At 41.2% G+C, this 26,184-nt stretch overlaps 1 protein-coding gene across 24 annotated transcripts in view; it reads right to left on the reverse strand.

Annotated features, from left to right (window-relative positions):
• Positions 1-26,184, reverse strand: part of LOC146640792 (NACHT, LRR and PYD domains-containing protein 12-like) — a 257,689-nt gene that overhangs the window by 206,484 nt on the left and 25,021 nt on the right. For 16 of the 24 annotated variants that reach the window (XM_085399809.1, XM_085399808.1, XM_085399814.1 and 13 more), the window contains one exon: positions 23,878-24,054. The exons of 5 other annotated variants lie outside the window; for them this stretch is intronic. In XM_085399809.1, the coding sequence (XP_085255935.1) occupies positions 23,878-24,054 (177 nt within the window). Of the gene's footprint in view, positions 1-20,185; positions 20,656-21,330; positions 21,505-23,877; positions 24,055-26,184 lie in introns of those variants that run through there. 3 more of the 24 variants (XM_085399827.1, XM_085399835.1, XM_085399818.1) reach the window with 2 other exon arrangements.

Here is a 26,184-nt window from a genome sequence, read left to right on the forward strand (position 1 = left end):
CCAACAGACCTCCAGCACCAGTAAAACATTAACCAGAAATTGTTTATGGGACATGTGTTGTTATTTATGTTTGTGGAAATGTGCATTAAAATTAAAATAAAGATGCTGGTGTCTGACGTTACTGACTTCCCAATTGTGTGGCTTCTGGTGTGGCCTTCACAATTCAATTTTCAATTCAATTTTATTTTCTCAGCGACAAATCACAACAATATTATAAGGCAGACCCTACAATAATACATACAGAGAAAAAGCCCAACAATCATATGACTCCCTATGAGTGAGCAGTCTGGAGACAGTGGGAAGGAAAAACTCCCTTTTAACAGGAAGAAACCTCCAGCAGAACCAGACTCAGGGAGGGGCGGGGCCATCTGCTGCGACTGGTTGGGATGAGAGAAGGAAGACAGGATAAAGACACGCTGTGGAAGAGAGACAGAGGTTAATAACAGGTATGATTCAATGCAGAGAGCTGCATTAACACACAGTGAGTAGGAAAGGTGACTGAAGAAGAAATACGCATTGCATCATGGGAATCCCTCAGCCACATACACCTGTTGCACTACACAACAAATGCAAGCATGTCAGTTTTATTCATTTTATGCTCATCTTCGTACAAATTTTAAAGGTAATGCAGTCAAAACTTTGTAAGTATCTGAGTGATTGGATGAAGCGGTTTGATGACGTAACACGTATTAGATTATAATATTATTTTATGCCATGTTAGACCCCTAATTAAAGATGGTGAATTATTATGTAGTTTTAGTTGGCATTATTCTCCTGAATTAGAAGAAGCTGATAACTATTGCATTAGTTAAACTGATTTGCATTACATTAAACTGCTGACTTGTTGTGAATGAATGATATTGTTTTATGATGCATTATACTGCTGAGTTATAAGAAATACTGTTCGCAGAAAGTTATTGTCTTATTTGTCTGATTAGAAGAGAACAGAATATACTGGAGTTTTCTGCCCCATCTCAGCAGGAGCAGATAGACGGGGAGCCAAGGTCGTAGCTTAGGCGCTGTGTGAGAGAAAGCATGTGAATGTTTAGGCTTTTTATGATAAGGTGGAGGCACCAGAGGCTATAAGAGTTTGAGCAATGCTCCACCATTTTGAGATCTGAGGCTGTCTGCATCAGTGTCCATCTCCCACGCGTGTGATCATTAAAATCATCGTTTGACTCAACCCGACCGGACCAGTGTTGTTATTGTGGTTTTTCCTCTTGTCTCCATCCCCAATATTTTGAACCATAACATTTTGGGGGCTCGTCCTGTGGTATTGGGGTGGAATTTAAAAGTTTGGACGGTCCGAGGTTGTCGAACGGACAGGCACGAGCCAGTGGTCTTATGTGAGTGGGCATAAGCCGGCGCTTATCTAAAGGTAAGGCACTACCTGTTGAATTATTTCCAAAGTGTGCCAAATTGGATATGACTAAATTAAAGTCTACTCACTGAAATTACTGGTAGAGGGTCTGTTTTGATTTTGATGAGGATCCGTGTGTGTTATGCAGTTAAAGTCAGCTAAGAGTCTTTAATGAAGTTGAAAAAGGAATTGAAAGAAATGCTGGGTTCGAGTCCCAAGGAATTGAGTTAGAGTCTCAAGTAGTTTGATAGGGAATTGGTCATTTTGTTGGTTAGAGTCCAAATTGGTTATAGAGTGGACCTGAGTGGTCAGTTTGTGGGTTCGAGTCCCCATTGACCTCTAGGTGGCACTTGCCTTAGTCATACTCTTGTTTTAGGGCGTTGACTGGTGTTTCAAATTGTTATAAATTATTATAGAACGGCGGTTAGAGTCCGCTAAGAAGCGCATAGCCCGGAGGTTACGCTCCCTCCTGGCCGTGGACGCGCGGTCTTGACCTGTCGGCGAACAGGGTTAGTTCAGTTTGGCTTATCTGTGGGGTACAGGGCATCCTGAAATAAGCTAGGAGTTAGAGTCTCCTCACCGTTTGGAACGGTGTGATGTGCTTTTTTGAATACTGTTAAATTGAGTTAGGGATTAGGCCAGATAAAGTTAGAGTCTGATACTGGTTAATTGATTACAAAAAAGTTGGACTTTCTTCGGTTGGACCCGTTATGGTTAAATTTGTCGAAATTGTGTAGGTGCTCTTTAGAAATTAGGTCAGAAACTGTTCCAGAAGTAACAGATACTGTTTGATTGATTACAAAAAAGTTGGACTTTCTTCGGTTGGACCCGTTAACTTAAATTTGTCGAAATTGTTAGGCGCTGAATCTGTCAGGCCTGTCAGTGATTGTAAATATAAGACGTCTTTGTAATATAAAATAAAAGAGTTTTGCCTGAGCTTTGTGTGACCCTGTGTGTGACGACAGCGCACTGCAGCGCTGCGAGCTATTTTTAGACTGTGTGTGAACATGCAAATGAGCTGTGGAGCGCACAGAGGACTTTTGTTGCTGTTTAGCGTGTTTTTGAGTTTTATAATTATGATTTGCAAATAATGATACATGCCTGTAATTAAAACGCTGATTTTGCTGATTATAATACTACAGATAAGGTTTTGAATGACTACGCTGAATGTTTGATGTTCGGCTGGGTTTTGATATAGAAGAGACAAATCGAGCATGATTAAGACCGGCACGTCAGCCGGCAGAGTAAGATTGTGAGGAAAATGATATTAAATAAATCTCTCAGTGTGTTGATACAGGTGGCTACGGGCCTGGACCAACTGCCCCCACAAGCACAGCGGCCGAAGCAAATTATAGTAATGGAAACCACACTCAGCAAGAATCAGCAGCTGTGGAAAAGACAGCAGCAAGCAGAGAATTAAAGGAGAAATTAAGAGAAGCTTTAACACATAAAATTGGGGCCAACAGACTTGTGGAGGTTGGGAAGGCTTCCGGAGCATCACAACAAAAGGTGAAACAAAAACACACACAAGCAGAGTAATGTGAGAGAGAGGCACATGTTAGAGAAATGCCTTGTTTGAGGAAAAAACGTTAAATTAGCCCATGTACAAACGCACATACACGCAATGAAGAAACAGCTTACACTCATGAACACGTGAAGATTTTCCAGCAAGTTTAAAGCAGTGAAACTTAACATACACCCGCCGTTAAATAATAAAGTTTATCCACTACTAACAAATAAACTCTCTGGGTTGCAGGACAACAACTTAACTTCAAAAAAAAAAAAAGGCACTGGTCTGACCAACCAGTGATAACACGACAAATTTAGTGGTTAGAAAAGTCAAATTGTGACATGTTTTCTGCTGATTGATTAATACAAGTGATTACCAGATGAAAGAAAATTCCAATTTTTGTGCTTTTAAACATGATCTTAAGAATTTTAACATGTACCTGTGATGTCCTGTCAGCTTGGTGGGTCATGAGTGGATTATATGGTGAGAAAAAACAAAAAAAGGGGGAGAGAAGGCTGACACAGGGCCTGGTCCCGTTGTTTCTCCCCTCTCTGAATAACGCAGCCAAAATAACATCATTTTCCTGTTCATCTGTTTTTGTTTTTGTTTTGTTTTTTCTCTTTATGTTTGATTACAGGCTGCTTTGTCGGCCCTGAAAGCCGAAGCTGACCCTGGACTCCTGCTCTCCCCCCTACCATCTTTGATGTGACCCTGACCAAATGCTAAAGCAGCTGGACCCACAACAACAACTTGAAAATGTCAACAGTGCTGCAGGAAAACGATCTCATGCAGCGGAGACGGAGAGCGTTAAATCCAAGGCCCGTTTCACTACACGGGGAGATTTCCGTCAGCGTCTCTTCTTTCTGAGAAGACTGAGAAAGGCCCGGCTCCCACCACCGATTCTGACCACCTTCTATAGAGGAACTATCGAGAGCATCCTGAGCAGCTGTATCACTGTCTGGTTCGGGAACAGCACCATGCCGGACAGACAAGCTCTACAGAGGGTTGTGCAATCAGCTGAGCGCACCATCCGCTCTGAGCACCCTGACCTGCACTCAATCTACAGCAGGCGGTGCTGGACCAAGACCAGGAAGATCGTGAAGGACCTCAGCCATCCCAACAACAGACTGTTCTCTCTGTTGCTGTGTACGTGACAAATAAACATCTGGATTTGGAAAACGAGGCATTCGCAAAGCCAACAGCATTGTGCCTGATCGGACACACCCCTCTCACACACTCTTCACACTCTTGCCATATGGAAAAAGACAGCTTCAGCTGACAGAGCTGTGATGAGACGCCCATTAAGCCCAGATGAAAAGTGAGGCAGAGCAAAACAATGCTGACCTTAACCACTCTGCATTAAAACTGTGCAGGACAGTGACGGACCAACAATGATCGTCGGGCAGCAAAAAGGGCGTGCCAGAGACAGGAGGAGTAACTGAGGTCAGGAGGCACCTCAGAATGGACAAAACACCAGGAGAAAATAAGCTGAAGGCACAGGTGTCGGGGCTTGGCCAGGAGCTGACCTCTGAGAAGAGCCGAACAGCAGAGCCGCAAAAGGCCGTGGAGCAAAGCAAGGAAAACATCGATGGACTTCAATCTGAAGTGGACGGAAAAGATTCTGAGGTTTCTGCCCTCAGTAAGAGCTCAAGGCATCAGAGCAGAAACTGACCATGGCTCAGGAGGAGCTGGCTGATAATCGAACCCATCAGGCTTGGAGTCCCAGACACAGGACTTGGAATCAGGCCGGAGCTTGCTGGAGCAGGAGGTCGCCAAACCTGACGAAGAAGCTCCAACAGCAGGAGCAAGCCCTGAAGGAGCTACAGAAGAAAAAGGGTCAAGTTAAGGAGGAGTGGAACAGGGAGAAGTTGCAGGACACTGGAGAAAAGCACTGCCTCAATTGGGGCCAGAACCAGTATGGACAGAACTTTGAGCAGCAGCACCAACAGATGCAAACAGACTGAAAAGGAGGAGGGCAGGACCCCAGGGCATGCTTCAGGCCGTGGTTTACCCAGAACACCAGAACAGGAAAGTGATGAACACAAACACCCACACAAACACACACATCTACATGCATTGACTCAGAATGAAGAGAAACACACATATGAACATATGCACTCGTTGATTGAGTGAGAAATGACACACACACGTGCAAAAAAAAAAAAATCGAAATGCTGATTCAACTCACTGAGGAGTGATCCACACACACACATTTACAAGCTTGTGCAATAAAGAGTGATACACACACGCTGTTGCAATGAAGAATGCTTTACTAACAAATGCTGCACACAAACATCCAAATATGGAGTCGGTTACAACAATAAGAAGCCATTGATTGTTTATTGGTTAAATGCATTTCATGCCACACAGAGGGCATCTGTGTAGATTTAGGGGACAAGGTCTAAAGTAGTTTGGTTGTGAAAACAATGTCTGTGCGTGATGTCTGTTTATGGCTCAAGGCCTCCACTGAATTGTTTACTGTGCTTCACACAGCCTGATAAGGAGCAGTGGTACAGAGTGAAAATGATGAATTAACGGTGTGAGTTTTATTTCGGAGAGAATATGAAAAGGTTGTGTTGATTTGACTCAGTTGTTTAAGTTTCTGCCAAAGCAAAACATTTGTGTGCAACCAGTGTCCACTATTGAATTAAGTCAATCCAACATGTATTTGTCAGTGCAAAAAGGAGTTACGGTACCTGTATGCCTACACAATATAGTGTGTGAAGTTTTGGTTGATTTTTGGGTTTTGTTTGACACTAGGTTGATTCTATCAGTGAGGTTTGGATTGTTCTCTTTCTCTAACATAGAGAAAGAGGGTTTGATCTTTGGACATGTTTGTAATGGGCCCCAGTATTTGTTATTATATGAGTGTTTTATTGGTTACGTTTGTTTTTGCTTTTGTTACAGTGCACTGAGATAAGAACATCAGAGAGGTGTGATCCACCGGTGGTGATATTTTGGTATCTTGTGAGTTCCTGATTTAACAAATCAGCTCTTTAATCCAGGCCTGAGAGATTGAACTTTAAAGCGCTATAAAATATTCTTACTGAAAACAGTCGCAAAGTATTTTTCTCCATGATTATAATGGGCTTGAGAGAAATTCACTTATATGGGACATTGATCACATGAGAAGTCCTGAGCCTAAAAGGATTGCAGCGAGTCGATCCAGTCCAAAAAAGAAAAAAAAAACAAACAAGGAACTGTTTCCTTTAAAATGATGACGTCATCTTGCTGGTGATGGAGGCTCGAATAGGTTGCGCGTGAGACTCCATTATCAGCAATATCTGGTATGAATGTGTGTGGATGTATGCATGTGACTGGACTGTGACGGACTGACGACTAAAAGTTTTAACTGACTTGATATTGAGACAAAAACGGTGCCAACTTTAGGATTATTGAATGTCCACAGACAATTCACCCAGCCTGTAAAAGAAGGGTGGATGTTTTGTTTTTGCAAGAACAGAAGGATGACAGAGACTAAAGAGCTGTAGCTTCACAGGAGTGTGAACTGCAGGCTTAACCCTTTGGTTGCTAATTTTGAGTTACTGATGTTTGCATTAAGAAAATTGTGTTTTAGTAGCTGTGTTTCGATTAATGTATCATATTATATGGTGGGGAATGTTAAATGCTAAAGTGAAGAAAAGGTTTGATTCCACTCATGACTGAACATGTTATTATTAACCATAGTGGGTCACTGTAAAGAGTCAATTAATTTTTATAGAGGTAAAAAAAAAAAACAACAAAAAAAAAACCTCCACCGAGGTCTATGAATAACAGGGGAATGATAGACAGCCACACTCAAAATGGAGATATGTAATGATAAACACTGGTCCCCGTCTTTTGGGCGCTTTCTTGAAGTAGTCAACAATTTAAAAGTAAGATAAAATAACAGGGGCATGTGCTGAGGGGTGGTGCTGCACAAGAACAAGAGTAAAATAAAGAGAATATTGTTTTCAGTTTTGAGAAGTGCAAATTAAAATGTACCATTACACTCAGAGGATCAATATGAAGTTTGATATATGTCAATTTTGAATGAAGTACATGATTGGTGACTGTTCTGTCCTGAGCTTTTGTTTTTACAGCACCCGCTTGATCACACCAACAGTTTCTCGCCACCGAAGAGGGGTACTTGCAAAAAATAGAGAATGGGGAGGAATATCATCAAAACTGGAAAAGGTAATCCCCAAAGGGGGTGATAACGCCATAACTTTCACTTATGGTCAAATTCTCAAAATTTGACCCCGAACTTGAAAAATTCTTCAAACATTTAGAGACAGAGTGGAGGTTTAGATCAACACATGTCACAAACCACATAAGGCTGGAGCATTTGAATCAAAAAGGTGAATTGATACGCAGCAAAATGTTGATCATATTGATTATGTTTATTCCAGGGTGCAGAGAAGATTATTATTATTAAAGACAACAAATGAAATAACGAAAACTAGAAGTGGAAAAATTTGCGTTGAATATGACTGTTTTTTAGATATAGCAAGAGTCTTGTAGTGGAGAGAGACACAATGTCCTCCTGAGACCCAGGGAAAGAAAAAAGGGAAAAGTATTTTCATTTTTTTCTTTTTCTTTTTTCTTTTTAAGATAAATCAAGTGCTGGGACGGTAAAATAAACACATTACAAAAACAAAATTGTTTTTAACTAATTTTATTTAAATTTTACAACATGTGCACTACAGTGCACAAGGGGAGTTCATTGATCACGAATGTGAAACTAACAACATTCAAGAGCTATTTAAGAAGATTACATGTTCCACTGAAATTTTTGTAAGCAGGATATTAAAACTTATTTATATAACAATATCATAAAAATGTAGATCAGGGATCAACTTAGAAGTCACTGACACTTCACTAGCTGTAAGCCATTGGTTCAGGAATAAGTGATTGCACTGGGCTTTCTATTTCACAAAAGTCAATTCATTTATGATATCTGAGGAAGTACTGTGATTTTTATTTTTATTTGGAGACACAAAGGAACATTTGGCACTTCCCACATCTCACATATGTTTTACTGTTGCACCCATTCTACAACTGAAATGCCTTGGACTGTTAACCATTTCAGGCAAGTGGAGTGAACCATATTTTGTCATGTTCTCCGTGAAACTAAATGAGCCTAATTCTTAAAGACCCCTCAAATCATTTACTAGATGTTTATTCTTTGAAAATTAATAAAAATCTGAGTTTAACAAAACATTTTAAATGTAAATATCAAGCTTACCTTTCTTTCTTCCATAAAATGTGCTTGTGGGCACGTCAGCCATTTTGAAAAGGTGGGAAAAACAATTGGCAAGGCCACACCCCCACACATGTGATATAATTTTAAAGGTACTGTTGTCCTCGCTAAGAAACATCAGGACTTAGAGGAGTGGCAAGTAGAGTATGAGAGCTACAAGCAAAAACTAAATGTGTACTACAGTGCGCAAAAATGAATTACTGGGCCATCAGGGGGTTATGAGGGACATTTATGACACGAAAAATCCCACAAACCTTAAAGTGCACTTGAAAAGCTCACACAAGAAGGTTAACCTAGCTTACCTTGAAGAGCTCCCCCACTCAACCCGCATCCCCCGAAAACAGCTAACCCCAGATAAGGCAGCGTGATGTATCCCGAGATAACAGGACTGGGACATCTAAATAAATGTGTGAAACAATCGCCTTCAAAAGGTTATCAATTCACTTCAACCAAAATTAGGACCACTCGGTGCGGCAAGAGTTAATAGTTATTAGTCTCAACACCCAAGGATAACCAGAAGAGCATGATTGATATGATGGAACTGAGATTTTGTTACACTTAATTTTTGCAAAACACAACTAAAACTAAACTGAAACTAAGGATTTTCAGGAAAATAAAAACTAGACTAAACTAGCAAAGAATTGGTAAAAACTGATTCCAACTGGTAAAAAAAAATTGAAAATCTGGAGGCAAAACTAGAAAAAACATAGAAACTAATGAAAATTGCAAAATAGTTAAAACCCTGGGGCGGAGATTGGCAGATCTGACCAGGAAATGTTATAAGATGGATTGTCAGGACAGTCAGCGTTAAAGCCACTTTCAGTCCATACTAGGATGGCATTGGACATCTTCGGGGCGGAAGAGAGTTGGTGTGACCAAGGTGTGGTTTGGCTTGTTTTATGTATATTTGAGATCATATGGCTCTGGATGGACCAGTTACCAGGGCATGGAAGGAGGACAGACTCATTGACTGAGGAGAAGGAACTTCCTGGGATTGGAGATCCTCTGGGTGAGTGGTTGATTAAAAGCATGCATAAAATAGAAGTTATCTGTTGTTATTGATTGGTAATAGATTGATAATTGGCCACATTTACAGCTGTATTGACTTGTTGTGGACGTAGTCGACTTCAGGTTTAAGCACTCTAATTAACAGGTTGAAAATAGTGACATTAAAGGAAGAATATGCAGCGCCACCCTGTCAGACGCCAGTGATGGTGGAGCTCACTGATGAATCAGGTGAGCTGGATTCATGGCTGATTCAAAACTAAGATCCCCCTGCTGTGGTCAGGAAGGGGAGAACAGGGGGAAATAACATTTAAAAGAGGCATTTATAAACGTTTATGGGTCAAGCGAAACGGGATAAAAGGGGGTGTTTTACTGTTATTTTAATATCAGCATTATTATTGTATGAGAATCATGCAACAAGTATTGCATCGATGATCATATATTGAAGCTTTTGACCTTATACTAACATCTGTGTTCCTGTGATGGTTATAACCTCTGATGAATCTTCTATTTACAGGTGTTAGGATAATGATATAATTTTTATTGCAGGTGTAACCATGATCATTTTCATACATATTGCAACTTGTTGCTCATTGTGGAGTTGTGCTCAAGTTAATAAGGGTTAAAAGCTACAGTCAGCGCGAATGTCTGACTGATCTATTGAGGGAAAAGGCTTCGAGCATAGAAGGCCGCACGCGCTTACAAAACACTGATATCATGTTATTTTTTGTGATCTTTTCTTCAATTATGTCTTTAAGTTTAGTTTAAATAGTGGCAGTTAATTAAACGACATTTATTAAAATATTAAATACCTGAGTCAGAACATTACACGCAGATCACCTTAACGATCTGGGAAACCTTGTAGCTGCCTAACTTTTTCTTTTAATGTTCTAGCTCCGTTGATTTGACACATGGGGATGTGTCAAAAAAAAAAAAGGGGGGGGGAGTTGAGCTTTAACATCAAACAAGGATTATTTGAACATTTTATAACTTCATTTGTGTCTTTAATACCTTAGGAATGGTAAAGCTTAAGCTAATAGCGGCCCGAGAAGTTTCCGGTCTTTTGTAGAGAATCAGTAAGAAGCATAGATCATTATTTCCATGTGTAAGCATCAATCATTGAAATGAACTGAATAGCGTTTAGAAGATTTGTTAATTTCTTTGTCTTTTGTTAAAAAGAGTGGTTTCAATAATTTTCAGACACACCTTGCAAATGTGCTTATAACGAGTTGGCACTTGGTCTTTTGAAGGTCATAAGCTTCGTTCGGCGTGATGGTCCGGACTGATATATTGCAGGTATTGACTTTGAGTGCAGAGGGCTAAATGCAAACACGCTTACACACACATAGGATATGATTAGAATAAGTCCCTGGAACATTCTGAATGTTTTTAAACCAATTCTGAATCACTAGAAGGTCAGTAGATAACAACATTAGATTAGTAGGGGTAGGAAGAGAGGTGTTTTGGTTTTCTGTCTCTTACAGAGAAAGGAACAGACACCAGACGAGGTCACAGATATACGAGGATCCTCCGCAGCAGAGACAGACACAGTGACTGCCAAGACACCAACTGGGTCCAAGGGTCATGGCGTTTGGGCTCCAGCTAGTCACCACAAAAGGATGGATCCCATAAACACAGCAATAACCATGAAGGGGTTGGCGGAAATCCGGGAACACCAGACCAACGAAGTTCGAGAGGCTCTTGGGCAAAAAGGGGGACACGTTCCTGTTCCTTTTTCTGGAGGATACACAGATCGTTGCTTGAAATCGGGGCAGAATAATCCCCTGATCTGTGCCACGACTGAAGGGTTGTCTAACCCCTGAGGTTGAAGAATGAAGAGCAGAGGATCACCCAACTGGACGACACTGGTAGCTGCAGCAATAACATAAAAGGCTAAAAGCTCCTTGGACAGAGGTTCTAGTCTGAGTACGTCTGGAGGGTATAAGGTAGCACCAAATAAAGCTGTGGGAGACCTGGGGAGTGTCATCTGTACCTGCTATTGTTGGAATCATAGTTTGTCTTGCATCTGAACTGCGCAAACATAGAGGTCATCCCACATATGGTTCGCCCCTCAGGGGGACAAAGGACCTCAGGAGTGAGAAGAGATGAACCCAGCCACACTGGATTATGGGGTGTTGGTGAGCTCATTATTCTAATGAGCTCATCAGGGGGAATTATTAGATTATAATATTATTTTATGCCATGTTAGACCCCTAATTAAAGATGGTGAATTATTATGTAGTTTTAGTTGGCATTATTCTCCTGAATTAGAAGAAGCTGATAACTATTGCATTAGTTAAACTGATTTGCATTACATTAAACTGCTGACTTGTTGTGAATGAATGATATTGTTTTATGATGCATTATACTGCTGAGTTATAAGAAATACTGTTCGCAGAAAGTAATTGTCTTATTTGTCTGATTAGAAGAGAACAGAATATACTGGAGTTTTCTGCCCCATCTCAGCAGGAGCAGATAGACGGGGAGCCAAGGTCGTAGCTTAGGCGCTGTGTGAGAGAAAGCATGTGAATGTTTAGGCTTTTTATGATAAGGTGGAGGCACCAGAGGCTATAAGAGTTTGAGCAATGCTCCACCATTTTGAGATCTGAGGCTGTCTGCATCAGTGCCCATCTCCCACGCGTGTGTTCATTAAAATCATCGTTTGACTCAACCCGACCGGACCAGTGTTGTTATTGTGGTTTTTCCTCTTGTCTCCATCCCCAATATTTTGAACCATAACACACGCTATTTTAGTTTAAAATGCTTATAATGTTATGATAAATGGTAGTTTTGTTGTTACTTTTACAATATTATCCATCCTTCAGCTTCAGCGAACATGACAGTTAGCAGTGTAATAATTCCTCTGTGATAAAGAAAAATTAGCTTGTTTTCTTTTTGTGTGGGAGCTCGCACAGTGTTTCAACTTTACAGCCTTTTAATATGAAAGTCCTGTCAGTACACTTCCTTTTTACATCATTTCACACTTGCCCCGTGAAGGGCAACAGTCTGACGTCTGCTTAGCCAGGAGAGCTTCAGCTTGTTTCTTTCCGCACATCTTCCTCTTCACTGTCGGTGGCTTACAGACATGTTAACAAGCATGGACGTATCAAAACTTTGCTTGATTTTGCTGTTACCACTAGCTGTGTCCCATGATGCTGAAGGTAATACAAGGAAACTATTTTCATTATGCATTATTAATATTTTTAAATTTATAACCTCCTTGCTTTTAGTTTAAACTAAACACATTATTATGGGATTAAAAAGATGGTTTAACATTCACAAAATATAGAAACTAAAGTCCTCTCTGACACAGGCTGAATCTTGTATTTACCGTATTTTGCTGTCCCTGTTTACAGAGACTGTTGTGAAGACAGTCAGGAGAGAACACGATGTCACTCGGATTTGCAACAAGGAAAGTCAGACTACTATTGTTTTGATTATCTGTAAGATCAAAAGACAGAGGGACACAGGAGGAGAGTGTCATCTGCTGTATCGACACGGAGAGAACGTTACTCAGGAATGTGACCCCAGGTTCTCAATAACAAAAGAAAATCAGACTGCCTTTCTGGAGCTGACCAGTTTAACACCAGCTGATAGTGGGAACTTCACCTGTGAGTGTACAAACACTGAAGGGACATATATTGTCCATATCAGTGTCACTGTGGAAGGTAAATGCATTTTGGTTTCTTTATCTGACACAGTTATTCAGCACTGTGTTAGCATTGTATTGACCTGCTTATGTGTTTTTTATTCTTGTAATTTGTTCATTTCTTTTCTTCTTATTTTCACTGACAGCAGTTTAAATACTCTCACTGACTCATTTATCAGGTACATCTTTGAACCGAGTTGGACCACCTTCAGCCATCAAACATGTCTTCATTTTTTGTGGCACAACAAGGCGCTAAAAACATTCCTCAAAGATTCTCAAGACATATCAATAGAGTGTGTGGGTAGACCGGGTTGAACTTGATTAATACCTAAAATATTTCACTTTTCTAAAGGATGACGATGAGCCAGATCAGCCCTATACAAACCTTCAGCAGCCATCGAGTGATTCCTACCAGACTCTCATCTCAGTGAACCATCAACACGACAACAAGACACGCTCAGCAAGAAGCGCAGGAACTGTGGGAGTGGATAATAAAGCTCTATGAAACATTTTAAAGTATATAAAACTTTAGGTGACATACTAATATAATAATATTCATATATTATAATAAATGTCCATCTTTTCACACTGGATAGTTGTTTCCCAGTAATGGAGACCATTCAGTCATAATACTCCAACTCAGGCTCTCAGATTTAATACAATACAAACACAATAAACTGTGGCAAACATGACTCTTTGTATCAGACTAGTTTTGTTTTTGAACAAACATCTCATCATAATTTGAACACAATGTCCATCCAGATAAACAGAGAGATCAGTCTGGCTTAAACAATGTTGGTGGTTTACCTTCTACTGTCCTTCCACTTTTATGCACTTCTATTTTAGACATAGTAAAAGTTTCAGTGTAGACACAAGAGGTGAAATAAGGAGGGTGCAAGTCTTCCTGCTTTCACTATAGTCTACCTCACACTGTCAGCCACAGTTACTTCCTCACCAGCATGACTGCACGGAAACTCTGCTTTCTCCTGCTTCTGCTTGTGGTTTTTAGCAGTGAAGGTAAATATATATAATTAAAAAAGAAAACCTGTAATGCCAGGTGTTTAAGAAGAAAGCTTTAGTTAGGTTAGTGAAATAATATATGTGATTGATTTTCCCACAACAACAAATATATAGAAACTATAATCCCGATTTTGTTTCATTTTAACTGGAACAATTTATAGAGACTCTTGTGAAGACAATTGGAAAGAAACCCGATTCCACTCAAATATGCAGCAAAACAACTCTGAATATTACTGTGATGATACTGTGTGAGATCAGCACAGAGAGGAGCCGAGGAGAACAGTGTCGTCTGCTCTATCGTTACGACCGAGGCTTTATTCATGGCTGTGACTCCAGGTTCACACTGATCAAAGAAAATGAGACTGTGTTTCTCCACCTGCTCAACTTAACATCTGAAGACAGTGGGAACTACACCTGTGAGTGTGGATTTCGTGGTGGATTGTATGTTCTCCATCTCAGTGTGACTGTGAGAGGTAAAAACATTTTCTATTTATACCCACACCGCAGATTCAAGGTGGATGTTTGGAACTGCGTTAACACTTTCTTTTCTGTCATACATGGTTTGAGGTCGTCATTCCCACCTGCAGCGGATTAATGAAAGGTTTCAGTCAGGAGATGAACATCTGGAATGTTTTTAAGCTCTTCTTCTGGCTAATTTGTTTAAAATTTCATTATAAAACTGCTCCAATCACAACTTTGTTGTTATTTCATCAGTGAAATGTTTGAATGATGCAATTGTAACTCTAATGTAATGAAAAGATAAACATGTTTTCCACTTTAATATAACAGGCTAATGCAAATTTTGTGACTTTTCATGTTTTCAAAATGACGTTTTTTTGTGTGTGTGGCAACATTCAACAGACGATGGAGATTCTTCTGGCATGAAGTTCATGGCTACAGTTCCCATCATTTCTGCTGCTGCTTCACTCATCAGTGTGGCTGTGATAACCTGTGGTTACAGCCTGAGGAGAAATCCTCGCAGGTGAAAACTTTTACTGACGCACTTAAACTCATGAAATGACCCTTTGAAATCACTTGAGCACATTACTGCATACAGCAGCCACTGTGGTGTTCAAAGTATCTCATAGGTTCTTTTAAAACACCACACATTAGTTGTAGACATAGCTAGTCTTGTTTTTGAGCTATTTTTCACCCCATGACCTCTGATGTTTTTATCCTAACAGAGAAAACAGATCAGGTCTAACTAACTTAACAGGATCTGAAACTCGCCAGATGTTTGTCAGTTTTCCATAGTTCTGTTTTACACTTAATTGTGCCGAGGCTGCAGTGCATTATGTCTGTGTTTTAAGCTGCACTTTAATTAAATGTAAATGACAGTGTAAATTGTTGTTTAGGACAAAGAGGACCGCTACATGAGCCTTCATCGGCAAAACATCGATGTCTACCAAACTATCTCCTCCGGTCGCCTTCATCATGATGCTGAGGCCACTGCATGTCACAGTCATGTACAATAATAATCAGAGATGGAGTTTTTACCCTGACTACGTGATCTATAAAACTATGATGCTAGACATGCTATCTATAAAAGACACTGACATTTTAACTTGCCAGCATCATGTGTACTGTTAGTTTGTTTTGCACTGAAAAAAGAGAAAAATATTAACGTCCAGTAAAACTTGTAATGATGTTGTGAATGAATTGCCTGAATTCATGGCTTTTAACACCATTTAATTTCTGTTTTTTATCTGGTTTGAACGTTGAAAATCCTGCCACTTGGCTCTGTGGCCTCTGCCACCATTATGGTTTTTGCTATACTGGTCCACTTGATAGTCATATTTGATGATGATTTTACTTTATTTTGAGTCATTAGAATCAGAACGGGGGTCAGGAAAGAAGAAAAAAGATAAGCTGGGGAGAAAGTTAACAGAAGAAGAGGGAAAAATAGAGAAGAAGAGAAATAGATGGAGAGGAAGAGAGAAAAAATACTGAAAATCTATTTCATCATCTGCTGAAAAACACAAGGAAAAACCAACACAGTGGGGAACCCACAGCAACAACCAATAATATGCAGTAAGTAGGCTAGTAAGTAGTAGTAAATAATAGATATTAAATGTTACTGAGCAGTAAATGGGCCCAGAGGGCCGAGACCTGAGGGCACCCCACCCGCAGCACAGGCCCAACAGAGCCAGGGGGCCGGGCCCCACCGAGCAGCCGCCCAGAGTGAGCCACTAAACACAGAGAACCACTAATGCACTGTGGGTGGGGGCACCAGCTACTGGCAGGAAGTGTGGTGGGGGGAAATAATACGTGACTATTTTTATGTGGAGTGGAATTAAACTGCCATAGAATATGCTTGTGGTGGATTTGACTCAACACAAGCGTATTGTCAAAGTGTTCTTTGGCATGCATCGAGACAGTTTCTCAGATACTGAAGTGACTTGAGCAGAGCCAGTTAAAGCCTACTGTGCTTGAGTGGGCAGCTCAAGTTTCCACGTGGAAGGTTTAGTGAGACAAAGACAGGAAGTTAAAGCTGCTGACTAATAATCTGCAGGTTCCTGATTTGAGTCTCTGTTAAGAGGATGGTGTCTCTGAGATAATTGCTTTTGTGCATCGATAAATAAACAGGGAAATAAATGAATAGAAAAAAGCATCCGAGCGGATGTGCACCGACGGTGTGCCCACTGGTCTTAAAGTGCCTTTGCGCCCCTTACCATTTATGGAGGTCCCATTTGGGCACATTGGCATGGACCTATAGTGTACATGGATATTGCTTTGTATTAGTTCTGGTATATTATACAACACAATAACATGATGCAGTGCTGCTGTGCACCATTTCTGCAAAGAGAAGATAAGATAACTCTTGCACAGTCATACCTAGTACAATAATACAACAAAATTGGAAACTGTCCCACCATAACACAATCATTTAGATACAATATTGGACTTTGTTTACATGTAACTGCACAAATAGAATTTAGAAATGTAATTATTGACAAGAGTGAACAACCACTTATAATGTAATCTACAGCTGTGAGCAAACAGCTAGATAGAGAATCAGAAGTGTTGTGTTTTCTACAAAGTTTGCTGTTTCAGTGAGAGTCATATGTCATATCATTTCAAACAGTGGCGATCCAGAAATGTTGTACAAACGAGTAAGACTAACTATAGACTTTAGCCAAAGTTGTTAAGTTAGCTAAAGAGTTGGGATTGTGTGTAAGGCATAAATAAACCTAAAATGCAATGTTTTGGACGTTCTTTGGCACATTTCCCTACTGTAGGGGTCTCTGCAAGCATACGGGGCTCTGAGAGGGAACAAGATGACAACGAGGAATTCTACTGGAAACAGTCGATCATGTTCGTCAAAGTTGAATTCAGGGCAAACTAAGCTAAATTAGTGTTTTTAGCTAACAGCTACAGTAAGCATAAAAGTGACTGTTGGGCTATTATTTGTTAACTGGGGCGATTTTAGCCCATTTTTGGGGTGCTTTGGTTCATTTTTGGGGTGCTTTGGTTCATTTTTGGGGTGCTTCAGCACTTACTTACTTTTTTTTGACAATATTTCCTGTTTGTGTGACACACTACTAAAAATATAAAAGGCAGAACTTGGTTGAGAGGTAACATTTTAACAACAAAAGTATCCATAATATTTTTTAATATTTTGTAATAATTTATTTGTAATAATTTATTCTGTTTCAGGAGTGTTTTTATGTATCTGTATTATATTATACAAACACATTAAAAGTGAATCTCTGTCCAATATATGCACTCAGTTTACTTCTTACTCACTATGAGCATCATTCATTATTCTCCTCCAGTAATTAAGGTTAGGATATGTATTTTTTTTATTCCAATCCATTCTTCTTTGGCAGCATTTAAATAACCTTGATCAGAATTGATGGTTTTGTTACAGACTTTTCAAAAAAGTGTTTTGCTTTTCTTTCACAAATGTGGGATTAAATTGTTAAAAAGTACAAAACAGTGATGGCATGTTTTGTGACGAGGACCCAGGCACAGAGAGACTTGATGGATTTAAGAATCTTTTGATTTAATAAAGAAATTTGCAGACTTGCACAGAGATGGTAAAATTATGATGACTGATAAAGGAGGCGAAGACAACAGACGATGAGGACAGGGAGGATGCAGGGACAGAGACGGGGAAGAAGTCTCATTGTGACGAGTAAAGTGTATCTTGGCTGGCTGGGCAGCTCTCTGGGTGCTCAGCCCCCCGAAGCACTGATCCTAGAATCCTCCCTGAATTGTGTTAATACAGTATGTCAACATGAAAGCATAACTGTACAGGGTGGGCCAGTTATATGGATACACCGTAATAACATAGGAATGGTTGGTGATGTTAAAGTCCTGTTTGTGGCACATTAGTATATGTGAGGGGGCAAACTCCTCAAGTTCGGTGGTGACCATGGTGGCCATTTAGAAGTCGGCCATCTGATACCAAATGATACCAAACAAGGCAAAGTAAATAATTTTTAAAGGTAAATGTAGAGGAAACATCAAAAGTTGTCACGGCTGGGGCAGCAGTCGTGTGGTGGAGTGAATGAGGACCAAGATGCAGACGGCGGTGGAGATGTGAGTGGAGATTTATGTACAGTGAAAATAACAAAGGTGAGGGAAGAAGCGAACATCAACCTAAACTGGGAAGAACTAACAGACAAAGCAGAAAACATGAGGGCAGCAGGGAAACACAGAGATGACACGAAGAAGGAAGAGAGACGTGGAGAAACACCGATGGACACGGAGACTTTTCACCTGTTCCTTTTGTTTGAAGTGGCTGAACTTGGCCACAGTAGGACGTGGTCTCCCGGTCGCAGCCCGCATGGGGCCGATGCGATGCACTCTATCAAAGGCCATGTTCTTCACTGTGTCCTCCAGCAGCTTCAGGTGGGTTTTGATGAAGTTTTTGCACTCTGAGCCTTCTTCATCACAAGATCCTGGAAGCACTGATCAATGTAATCTTGGAGAGCCTCTAAACTCTCCCCGTTGTTCTCCAGGGTGTTGGAGATGATTTAGACAAATATTGTTAGTTAGAAGACTATTGATAAGTGTATTTGGTAATACTGAAGCTTAAAGGAATTTGTTCAATTCTAAACTACCATTCGCTTTAATTTTCCGCCAAAATCTCCGGCGTCTGACGTCAGTTACAACATGAGTCGCTTACCTCTGTCACTCTGAAGTCACATTGAGTTTTCCTCACTGACTGTTTTAGACAGGATTGTGGGAGCAACACAAAAAGCAGCTTCAGCTGGAAACACACAGTTTAGTGTCTTTGCTGCTCGCTTTAAGTCACAATAAACAGGAAACTCATTGTGTCTCATGTCAGAATCACTCATATACAGGAAAGGAAGAGGCGGAGCTTATTTCCTGCAGGGAGAGGTTAGCAGTCTGTGTCTTTCTCATTTCTGACTCCTAAAGAGCTGAAAAACACAGGCTGTTATTGGCTGGCTGACACTGGGATTAATGTCCTTGAAGCCAGCAGTCTTTAATGTCCAGGTTCAGAACGGGCAGGTGAAAAACAGTCCTTTATGTCCTCTGATGTTCAATAAACTGTCCTGATTACTGAGGGAGCAGAGAAAGTGTCTCCATCACTCACCACAGCTGGATGCTCTGAAATCCTGGAATCCAGCTGTGGAGAGGAGCGCCGGCGGCGTGGACGCAATTTAGTAATCAGGGAACGGGAGACAGGAGGGAAACACAGCTGGGACCAATTACACACACGAGACAGGAAACAGTAACACAGGACTGTCAAAGTAAAACAGGAAATATAACACAGAGTCCAAAGTAAGGAGACGTGGGACACAGTGAAGACACAGAAACAGAAACCAGAACTATAATCACAAAACAAACTCAGAAACATAAAGAGTGAATCAGCTGATTCAGTGTTTGTGACAAAAACATGGATCCTGGTTAATAACTTTTATTTGTTTGTTTCTGTATTATTTTGTGTATCGTTCTTATGAGCTGTTGTTTTGTCAGTGAAATATTATTTCATTGTTTTAAGCTTTTTGTTGACTTTGAAGTGCTTAAGTTGATATTTTTGAACATTTAATTTGTTCGATTATTGTCGAGTCGATAAAACTGTCAAACGCACAGCTGCTTCCAGCATGGCCGGAGGAGAGGTGGCCGAGCAGACGCACAACACACACAGCTCACAGGTTTGCATTTCTAGATATTGCAGATGTTGCAGAAATTGAGAGTAAAGAACTCAGAGATCCAGCGCTGTCTCCTGCCCCTTATTTATACACCACAACACAACGACAGGCGTAACTCACACAAACGGGTAACATGAGGCTCAGATGCTTTGGACGTGTTCACATATACTGGACACAGAATGATGAAGATGGAGCTGCAGGAAGGAGGAAAAGAGGAAAAACACAGAAAAGATTCACAGATGTGGTGAAAAAGGACACGACAGCTTCTGTTTGTTAGTTTGGTTTTTCTTTATTTGGTAAAGATTCAGAAATAAAGAGAAGATCACATGTTTGAATATTATATTAACGTTCTGTAATTACAACAAGTTGTAAAATCTTTCCAGAGTGAGACAGAGACTGTGCAGAGACTGTAGAAGGACAGAGCAGCAGCAGAGCAGTCCAGATACACTGATGATCCTCTGTCAGATCCAGAGGGACACACAGGGGTGATGCTGGACTCTACATTGTGTCTGACAGTGGAGCTGTTCTCAGAGCAGTTCACTCTGCAGCACTGACAGTCATCTGCACTTCATTCCTCTGTCAGTCACTGCTGGATGAAGCTCTCCTCTCCACCTCCCAGTAACATGGCCCAGTCAGAGCGTCTCTACACACAAGCTGCTGCTGCTTCAACCTCTCTGGATCATCAGGACACAGCTGCTCCTCTCTCAGCACACACACCGTCCTGTTTACCATCATGGCCTCCACCTGCAGAGAGAAGGAGGAAGAGCAGAGGAGATAAACGAGTGTTTCCAGAGACTCTTCATCAGCTGTCAGTCAGTGATGCAGCACATCCAGTATAAAGAGCAGCAGGGACGTCAGTGCTGGGACTGTACTAGGACTCATTGTTGCTTCACTTTTTCTAATCTTTGGATTTTTATTGAAGTTGCTGAAAATGTTTTTCCCTCCTAGTTTGAGTTTGGACTTTCATTCATTAGAAGAACCTTGGTGTGTCCACTCTGAGCTCTGTAGGAACCCCAACAACAAGCCCAACAATCCAGATGGACGGTTCCAGCTGTTAACTGGAGGAATTCCATCCAAACATCTGCTCTCACTAAATTCTTCCTCACCTACAGACTGTGTTCTTCACTGCTTTAAACTTGGAAATCAATGCAGTCATTGGTCTGCGTGCTGCTTTGTTCAGAGAGCTGATTGGCTGTTGACAGTGTTTGATCAGAGCGTGTCAGCCGTTACTATGGTGACCATAAAGGTGAGAAACAGGAAGTGTTTGTGTCCAATCCTGAAGCCTGTCACCGTTCTCCTCTCACAGCTTCACTGAGAAGCTGCAGCTTTACAGGAAACACTGGATCTTTGTTTCATACTGACTGTGTTTAGTACAATACTGCTGACAGCACCACCCACTCACTCCATCACTCTACTTACACCAGAGTCTCCAGTCTGTAGTCTGGACTCTGCTGAAGATCAGACAGCTGCTTCACATCTGGATCCTTCAGGTTGTTCCAGCTCAACTCCAGCACTCTCAGATGGGAGGGGTTGGACTTCAGTGCTGCTGCCAGATAATCACAGCTGATCTTTGACAAACCACAGCTCATCAATCTGTATAAAGAATGAAAGATGTAAGTTTATTAGACAAAGTGCTTGAAATCATTCAGTGTTTCATCATCTGTTCAGAGCTGAAGAAGGTTCAGAATGTAGAAGTTTAGAAAATGGAAACTCCAAACAGCTGAAGCCAACAGGAAGCAGCTTCAAACAGGAAACTGTGCAGAGTTTCAGACTATATGTCCTGATGCAGCCAGTTGGATTTTGGAGATTTGAATCTCTGTTCTGTGACTAAGTCCTTGAATCATTTCTTCCAGTTGGTCCAACAAGACAGACTAAGTATTGGACATGTGTTGTGGCTCCATCAGGGGAGCTTCTAAATGTGATGTGATGGCCCCTCTGGGTCTGTCAGGTCACAGCACTGAAGAGAGCTCAAACTGGGCACACAGCTGTTCCAGTCTGGACCAAAGACTATACTGGGACTGAGGGACTGCTTTGACTGCACCCACTGGGACTTTTTAAAGGCTCATGTTCTCACTTAGATCATCGATTTCTACTGACATTTCTTTCTGGGAAAAATGGGGATTACTTTGGAAACAGGAAGTATTTTCCCCAATAAGCAGCCCTGGATTAGTAAATCACTCCAACATGTTCTCAGGCAGAAGAAGCTGTCTTGTTATGAGGGAGAGAAGAAAAAGATTGAGGCACAGAAACTTGTTGAAAGAGAGATAAAGCAGCTAAAATCAGGTGTAAAAGTAAAGCAGAGGATGAGCTGAATAAAGGACACTCAAGGCTGGCTTGGAAAGGAATGAAGTCCATGGTGGGGATGCAGGACAAGGAGCAAAGATGAATGTGATGCTGAATCAGCAGAAGACTTGGACTCATTTGATTCCAGCTTTGATATCATTGATTTCAATGAAGAGCTTTGTGATTGTAGCAAAGGGCTGGTAGCTCTGAGAGTCCCACTGATGAGGTGTTTGTGTGGAAATCTCTTAGTGGGACCAAAGAGAGAAAAAGCCCTGGTCCTGATGCTGTGGGAGGGAAATGATTGAAGTGTGCTGTGAGGAACTGACTGGGAGATTTTCACACATTTTCCAGTCCTCCTTGGAACAACAGGAAGTTCCCAGCATATGGAAACAAAGGTTAAGTGTCCTATGGCACTCAGTGATGATGGTGCTGTGGCCCCACCACCTCCACCTCTTTGTAAAGGAACTAACTGTAATCTGAAGCTTCAAATGGAACTAAGACTTCCTCCACTAGGTGGCAGTGTCTGATGAGAAAGTGTTAGTGGAGCTGGCCTGGAGTCAGAAACAGGAAGATGCAGGATTTGGGCTGAAATGGGCAAAAGTGGTTAGCACTAGTGCCTTAGAGCAAGAAGGTTGTAGGTTGAAGCTTGTTGGTCAGCTGGGCCTTTCTGTGGAGGTTGGATGTTCTCCCACAGTCCAATGAAATGCTGCTTAGGTTCATTGGTGCTTCTACATTGGCTGTAGGTGTGGATGTGAGGGAGTGCTTCTCTGTCTCTCTCTGTTGGCCCTGTGATGGACTGCTCACCTGTGCAGGTGGACCACGCCTCTTGCCCTATGACAGCTAGGGCACAGGCTGCAGCCCTGTGAGCCTAAGCTGAATAAACAGTTAGCAAAAATGATCCATAGATGGCCTGAAATCCCCCAGTTAGCAGTTTGGTAGATAGCTATGACATGCTAATCCCATCCAGCAGCTGTATTCTACCTGTAAGCTGATCCCTGCTGAGCCAAAGCACTTTTTCATATACAAATTACAACCTTTAATAGAAACCTATTGGTCAGCATCTTATTAGCCTGCTGTTAGCTTCATTCCACAGAAAACTGAGAGAAACTAACAGAGTTGATAAAGAATAAAGAGAAATGTGCTGATTTAAAGCCTTTGAAGTGCTTCAGATGATCTCTGTCCACTTCTGTCCACTCATTCATTCATGTAAGCTTTCTAATGCAGCTTTGATCTTCACAGTCTGCTTGATGAAACTCATTCTAACCCTGAATGTCAGAGTGTTCCTCCTTCTCTTTCCCATCATTCATGCTGGCAGTGGAGGAGATTTGGATGTTGGACTGTGTTTTGGATGATGTGTGTATGTTTGTGTTGGACTGCTGTCTGTAAAGCAAACGCACATTTTGCTTTGGATTTCAGTGTCAGACAGACTTTAAGGTGCAATGAAGAGTTTGAGAGTTTCACAGTGAATTTTCCACTGGAGGATTTTTCTTCTTCTTTGAAGGTTTGAAATGTGAACATTGTTCTGCTGCAGTCAATGGACTAAACCAGAGAAGAAGAAAACAGACTTTACCATGAAGATCCTCAGTGTGGATCAGTATAATATCAGCCTGATGTCTGCAGTTTAGTGTCAGCACAACTTTCACATCATATTCATCTCAGCACAACTAAAACATGCTGACTGACCTCAGAGTTTCAAGTTTACATCCTGGACTCTCCAGGAAACCACACAGATGCTTCACTCCTGGATCCTGCAGGTTGTTGTTGATGCTCAGGTCCAGCTCTCTCAGATGGGAGGGGTTGGACTTCAGTGCTGCTGCCAGATAATCACAGCTGATCTCTGACAAACCACAGCTCCACAATCTGTATAAAGAATGAAAGATGTAAGTTTATTAGACAAAGTGCTTGAAATCATTCAGTGTTTCATCATCTGTTCAGAGCTGAAGAAGGTTCAGAATGTAGAAGTTTAGAAAATGGAAACTCCAAACAGCTGAAGCCAACAGGAAGCAGCTTCAAACAAACACAACAAGAGAAAAAACTCTGAATGTTTCACATTAAAGTCGTACATGTCTCATAAAAACAGGACAAAGACTTGAAAAAGTCGTGTTTTTCCTTCCAGGAACCACATGGCTTCACTTTTAAAGGTGAAGTGTGACAGAAACGGACATATTTGAAGTCCAACACCTTTTTCCAGTCACATTATTAAAGCAGACAAACTACAAGCTCATTTTCATTCCAACAAGTCATCTTCTGACCTGGACTAACAACACTGGTCTCTATGTGCAGCTGGCTGTGAGACCAGTGCTCAGGGAGCGTCTACAAAGTGCAACACTGAAAGAACATCACACACTCATTTGCTTCCAGCACTTTCACACAAACATCTACTGTCATTATTGTCACCAAACTCTGTGGATCCTTTATTGCAAATTCAAATGGGATCAAATGGTCAGACAAAAGAGGGTTATGAGGAAATATGATGAAATGTTGTGTATTAGCAGCAAGTTATTGAATCTTTTTCCTCAGAAACCAAACAAAATGATTGACAAACATGTTTTTACAAACTCAGTGTTGGACTTGGATCAGCAGGATAAGCTGATGTTTAAAGGCATTCGAGTCTCGCTGTATGAGAGTCCAGTTCTTACTCAATATTTATGGATGAATGAAACAGAGACTGCAGCGTGTTGTGCGCTCTGCTGAGAAGGTGATTGGCTGCAGACTCCCATCTTTGCAGGACCTGTACACCTCCAGGACACTGGGGCGTGCAGCTCGGATCTCAGCTGACCCTTCTCACCCTGGACACAGTCTGTTTGACCTGCTCCCCTCAGGCAGAAGGCTCCGGTCCATTCGCACCAGAACCTCTCGCCATAAGAACAGTTTCTTCCCCTCTGCTGTCGGACACATGAACAATAACCATATGACTGTTCCCACCACTAACACATGACCCTATGCTGTGTTCACTGCATCATTCCATGTTTGGCACTGATCACCACCTGCACTCATGTATATATCTTTCAACGTAGCACTTTTAATTCTTATCCCTAATTTTATTTTTTTCCATGTCTATTTAAGTGCTATTTATGACACTATGTTTGCACTGAAGCACCGCAGCAATTTCCTAATGTTGTAAACCTGCTCAACATTTGGCAATAAACCCCATTCTGATTCTGATTCTGATTCTGATGATGTTCTTTCAGTGTTGCACTTTGTAGACGCTCCCTGAGCCTCACAGCCAGCTGCACATGGACCAGCTGACATTACCCAGCATTAGAGGCGGCTGTAACAAATTCATGTTCCCATTTAAATGGTTTTAATTTGAATAAAACGATGTTGATTCATTCAATCCTGAATCGATGTTTAATATAAATGTATTTTGCCAGAATCTCAGGTTAAAGCTCACAAACTATTTCAACAAGCAGCAAACAGATAAAACAGTAAATGAGAGCAGCTAAACACACAAAGATGGAAACACAGAGCGTGGATCGTTCACTCGACGGCACGTACACGGACACGCCGTCGGGGCTGAAAGTGGACAGCTCACAGATCCTGAAGCTGCAGGTTTCATCTGTCTCCAACCAAAACTGAGTGAAGCAGCAGCAAAAGAAGATCCAAACTCTGCTTCACGTTTGATCAATATGCTCATGAATTCTCTCTGACTTTGGCTGTTCCTGCCTGCACAGCTCTCTCTCTCTCTCAGTGGACTCCAAGAACAGCTTCAAACATCTGTTTCTGCATCATTCACCGTTTATTAGCCACCAGTCTGCTGTTGTGTTCAGTGCTGTCGGCCTCTGACAGTAAAGCCTCATTTCTGCTGTTCCATGGAAACTTTTTAAAATGATGACAGATTACAAACTCTCAGCTGTGTCTGTAACTTTGCTTCACTTCAGCAGCATCAGCTCATGTTCACATGTTGCTTCATGGTTTGCTTCAGTTTTTGATCGACTGCAGAATATTTTGAAGGTTATCTGCTATAAAAAGCCAGAAGAGGAAAATCTG

The sequence above is a fragment of the Rhamphochromis longiceps genome, unplaced genomic scaffold (genome assembly GCF_057381845.1).
Source record: "Rhamphochromis longiceps isolate RC_006_pf unplaced genomic scaffold, R_longiceps_female_GT1.1 unmapped_scaffold_1, whole genome shotgun sequence".
NCBI lineage: Eukaryota > Metazoa > Chordata > Actinopteri > Cichliformes > Cichlidae > Rhamphochromis > Rhamphochromis longiceps.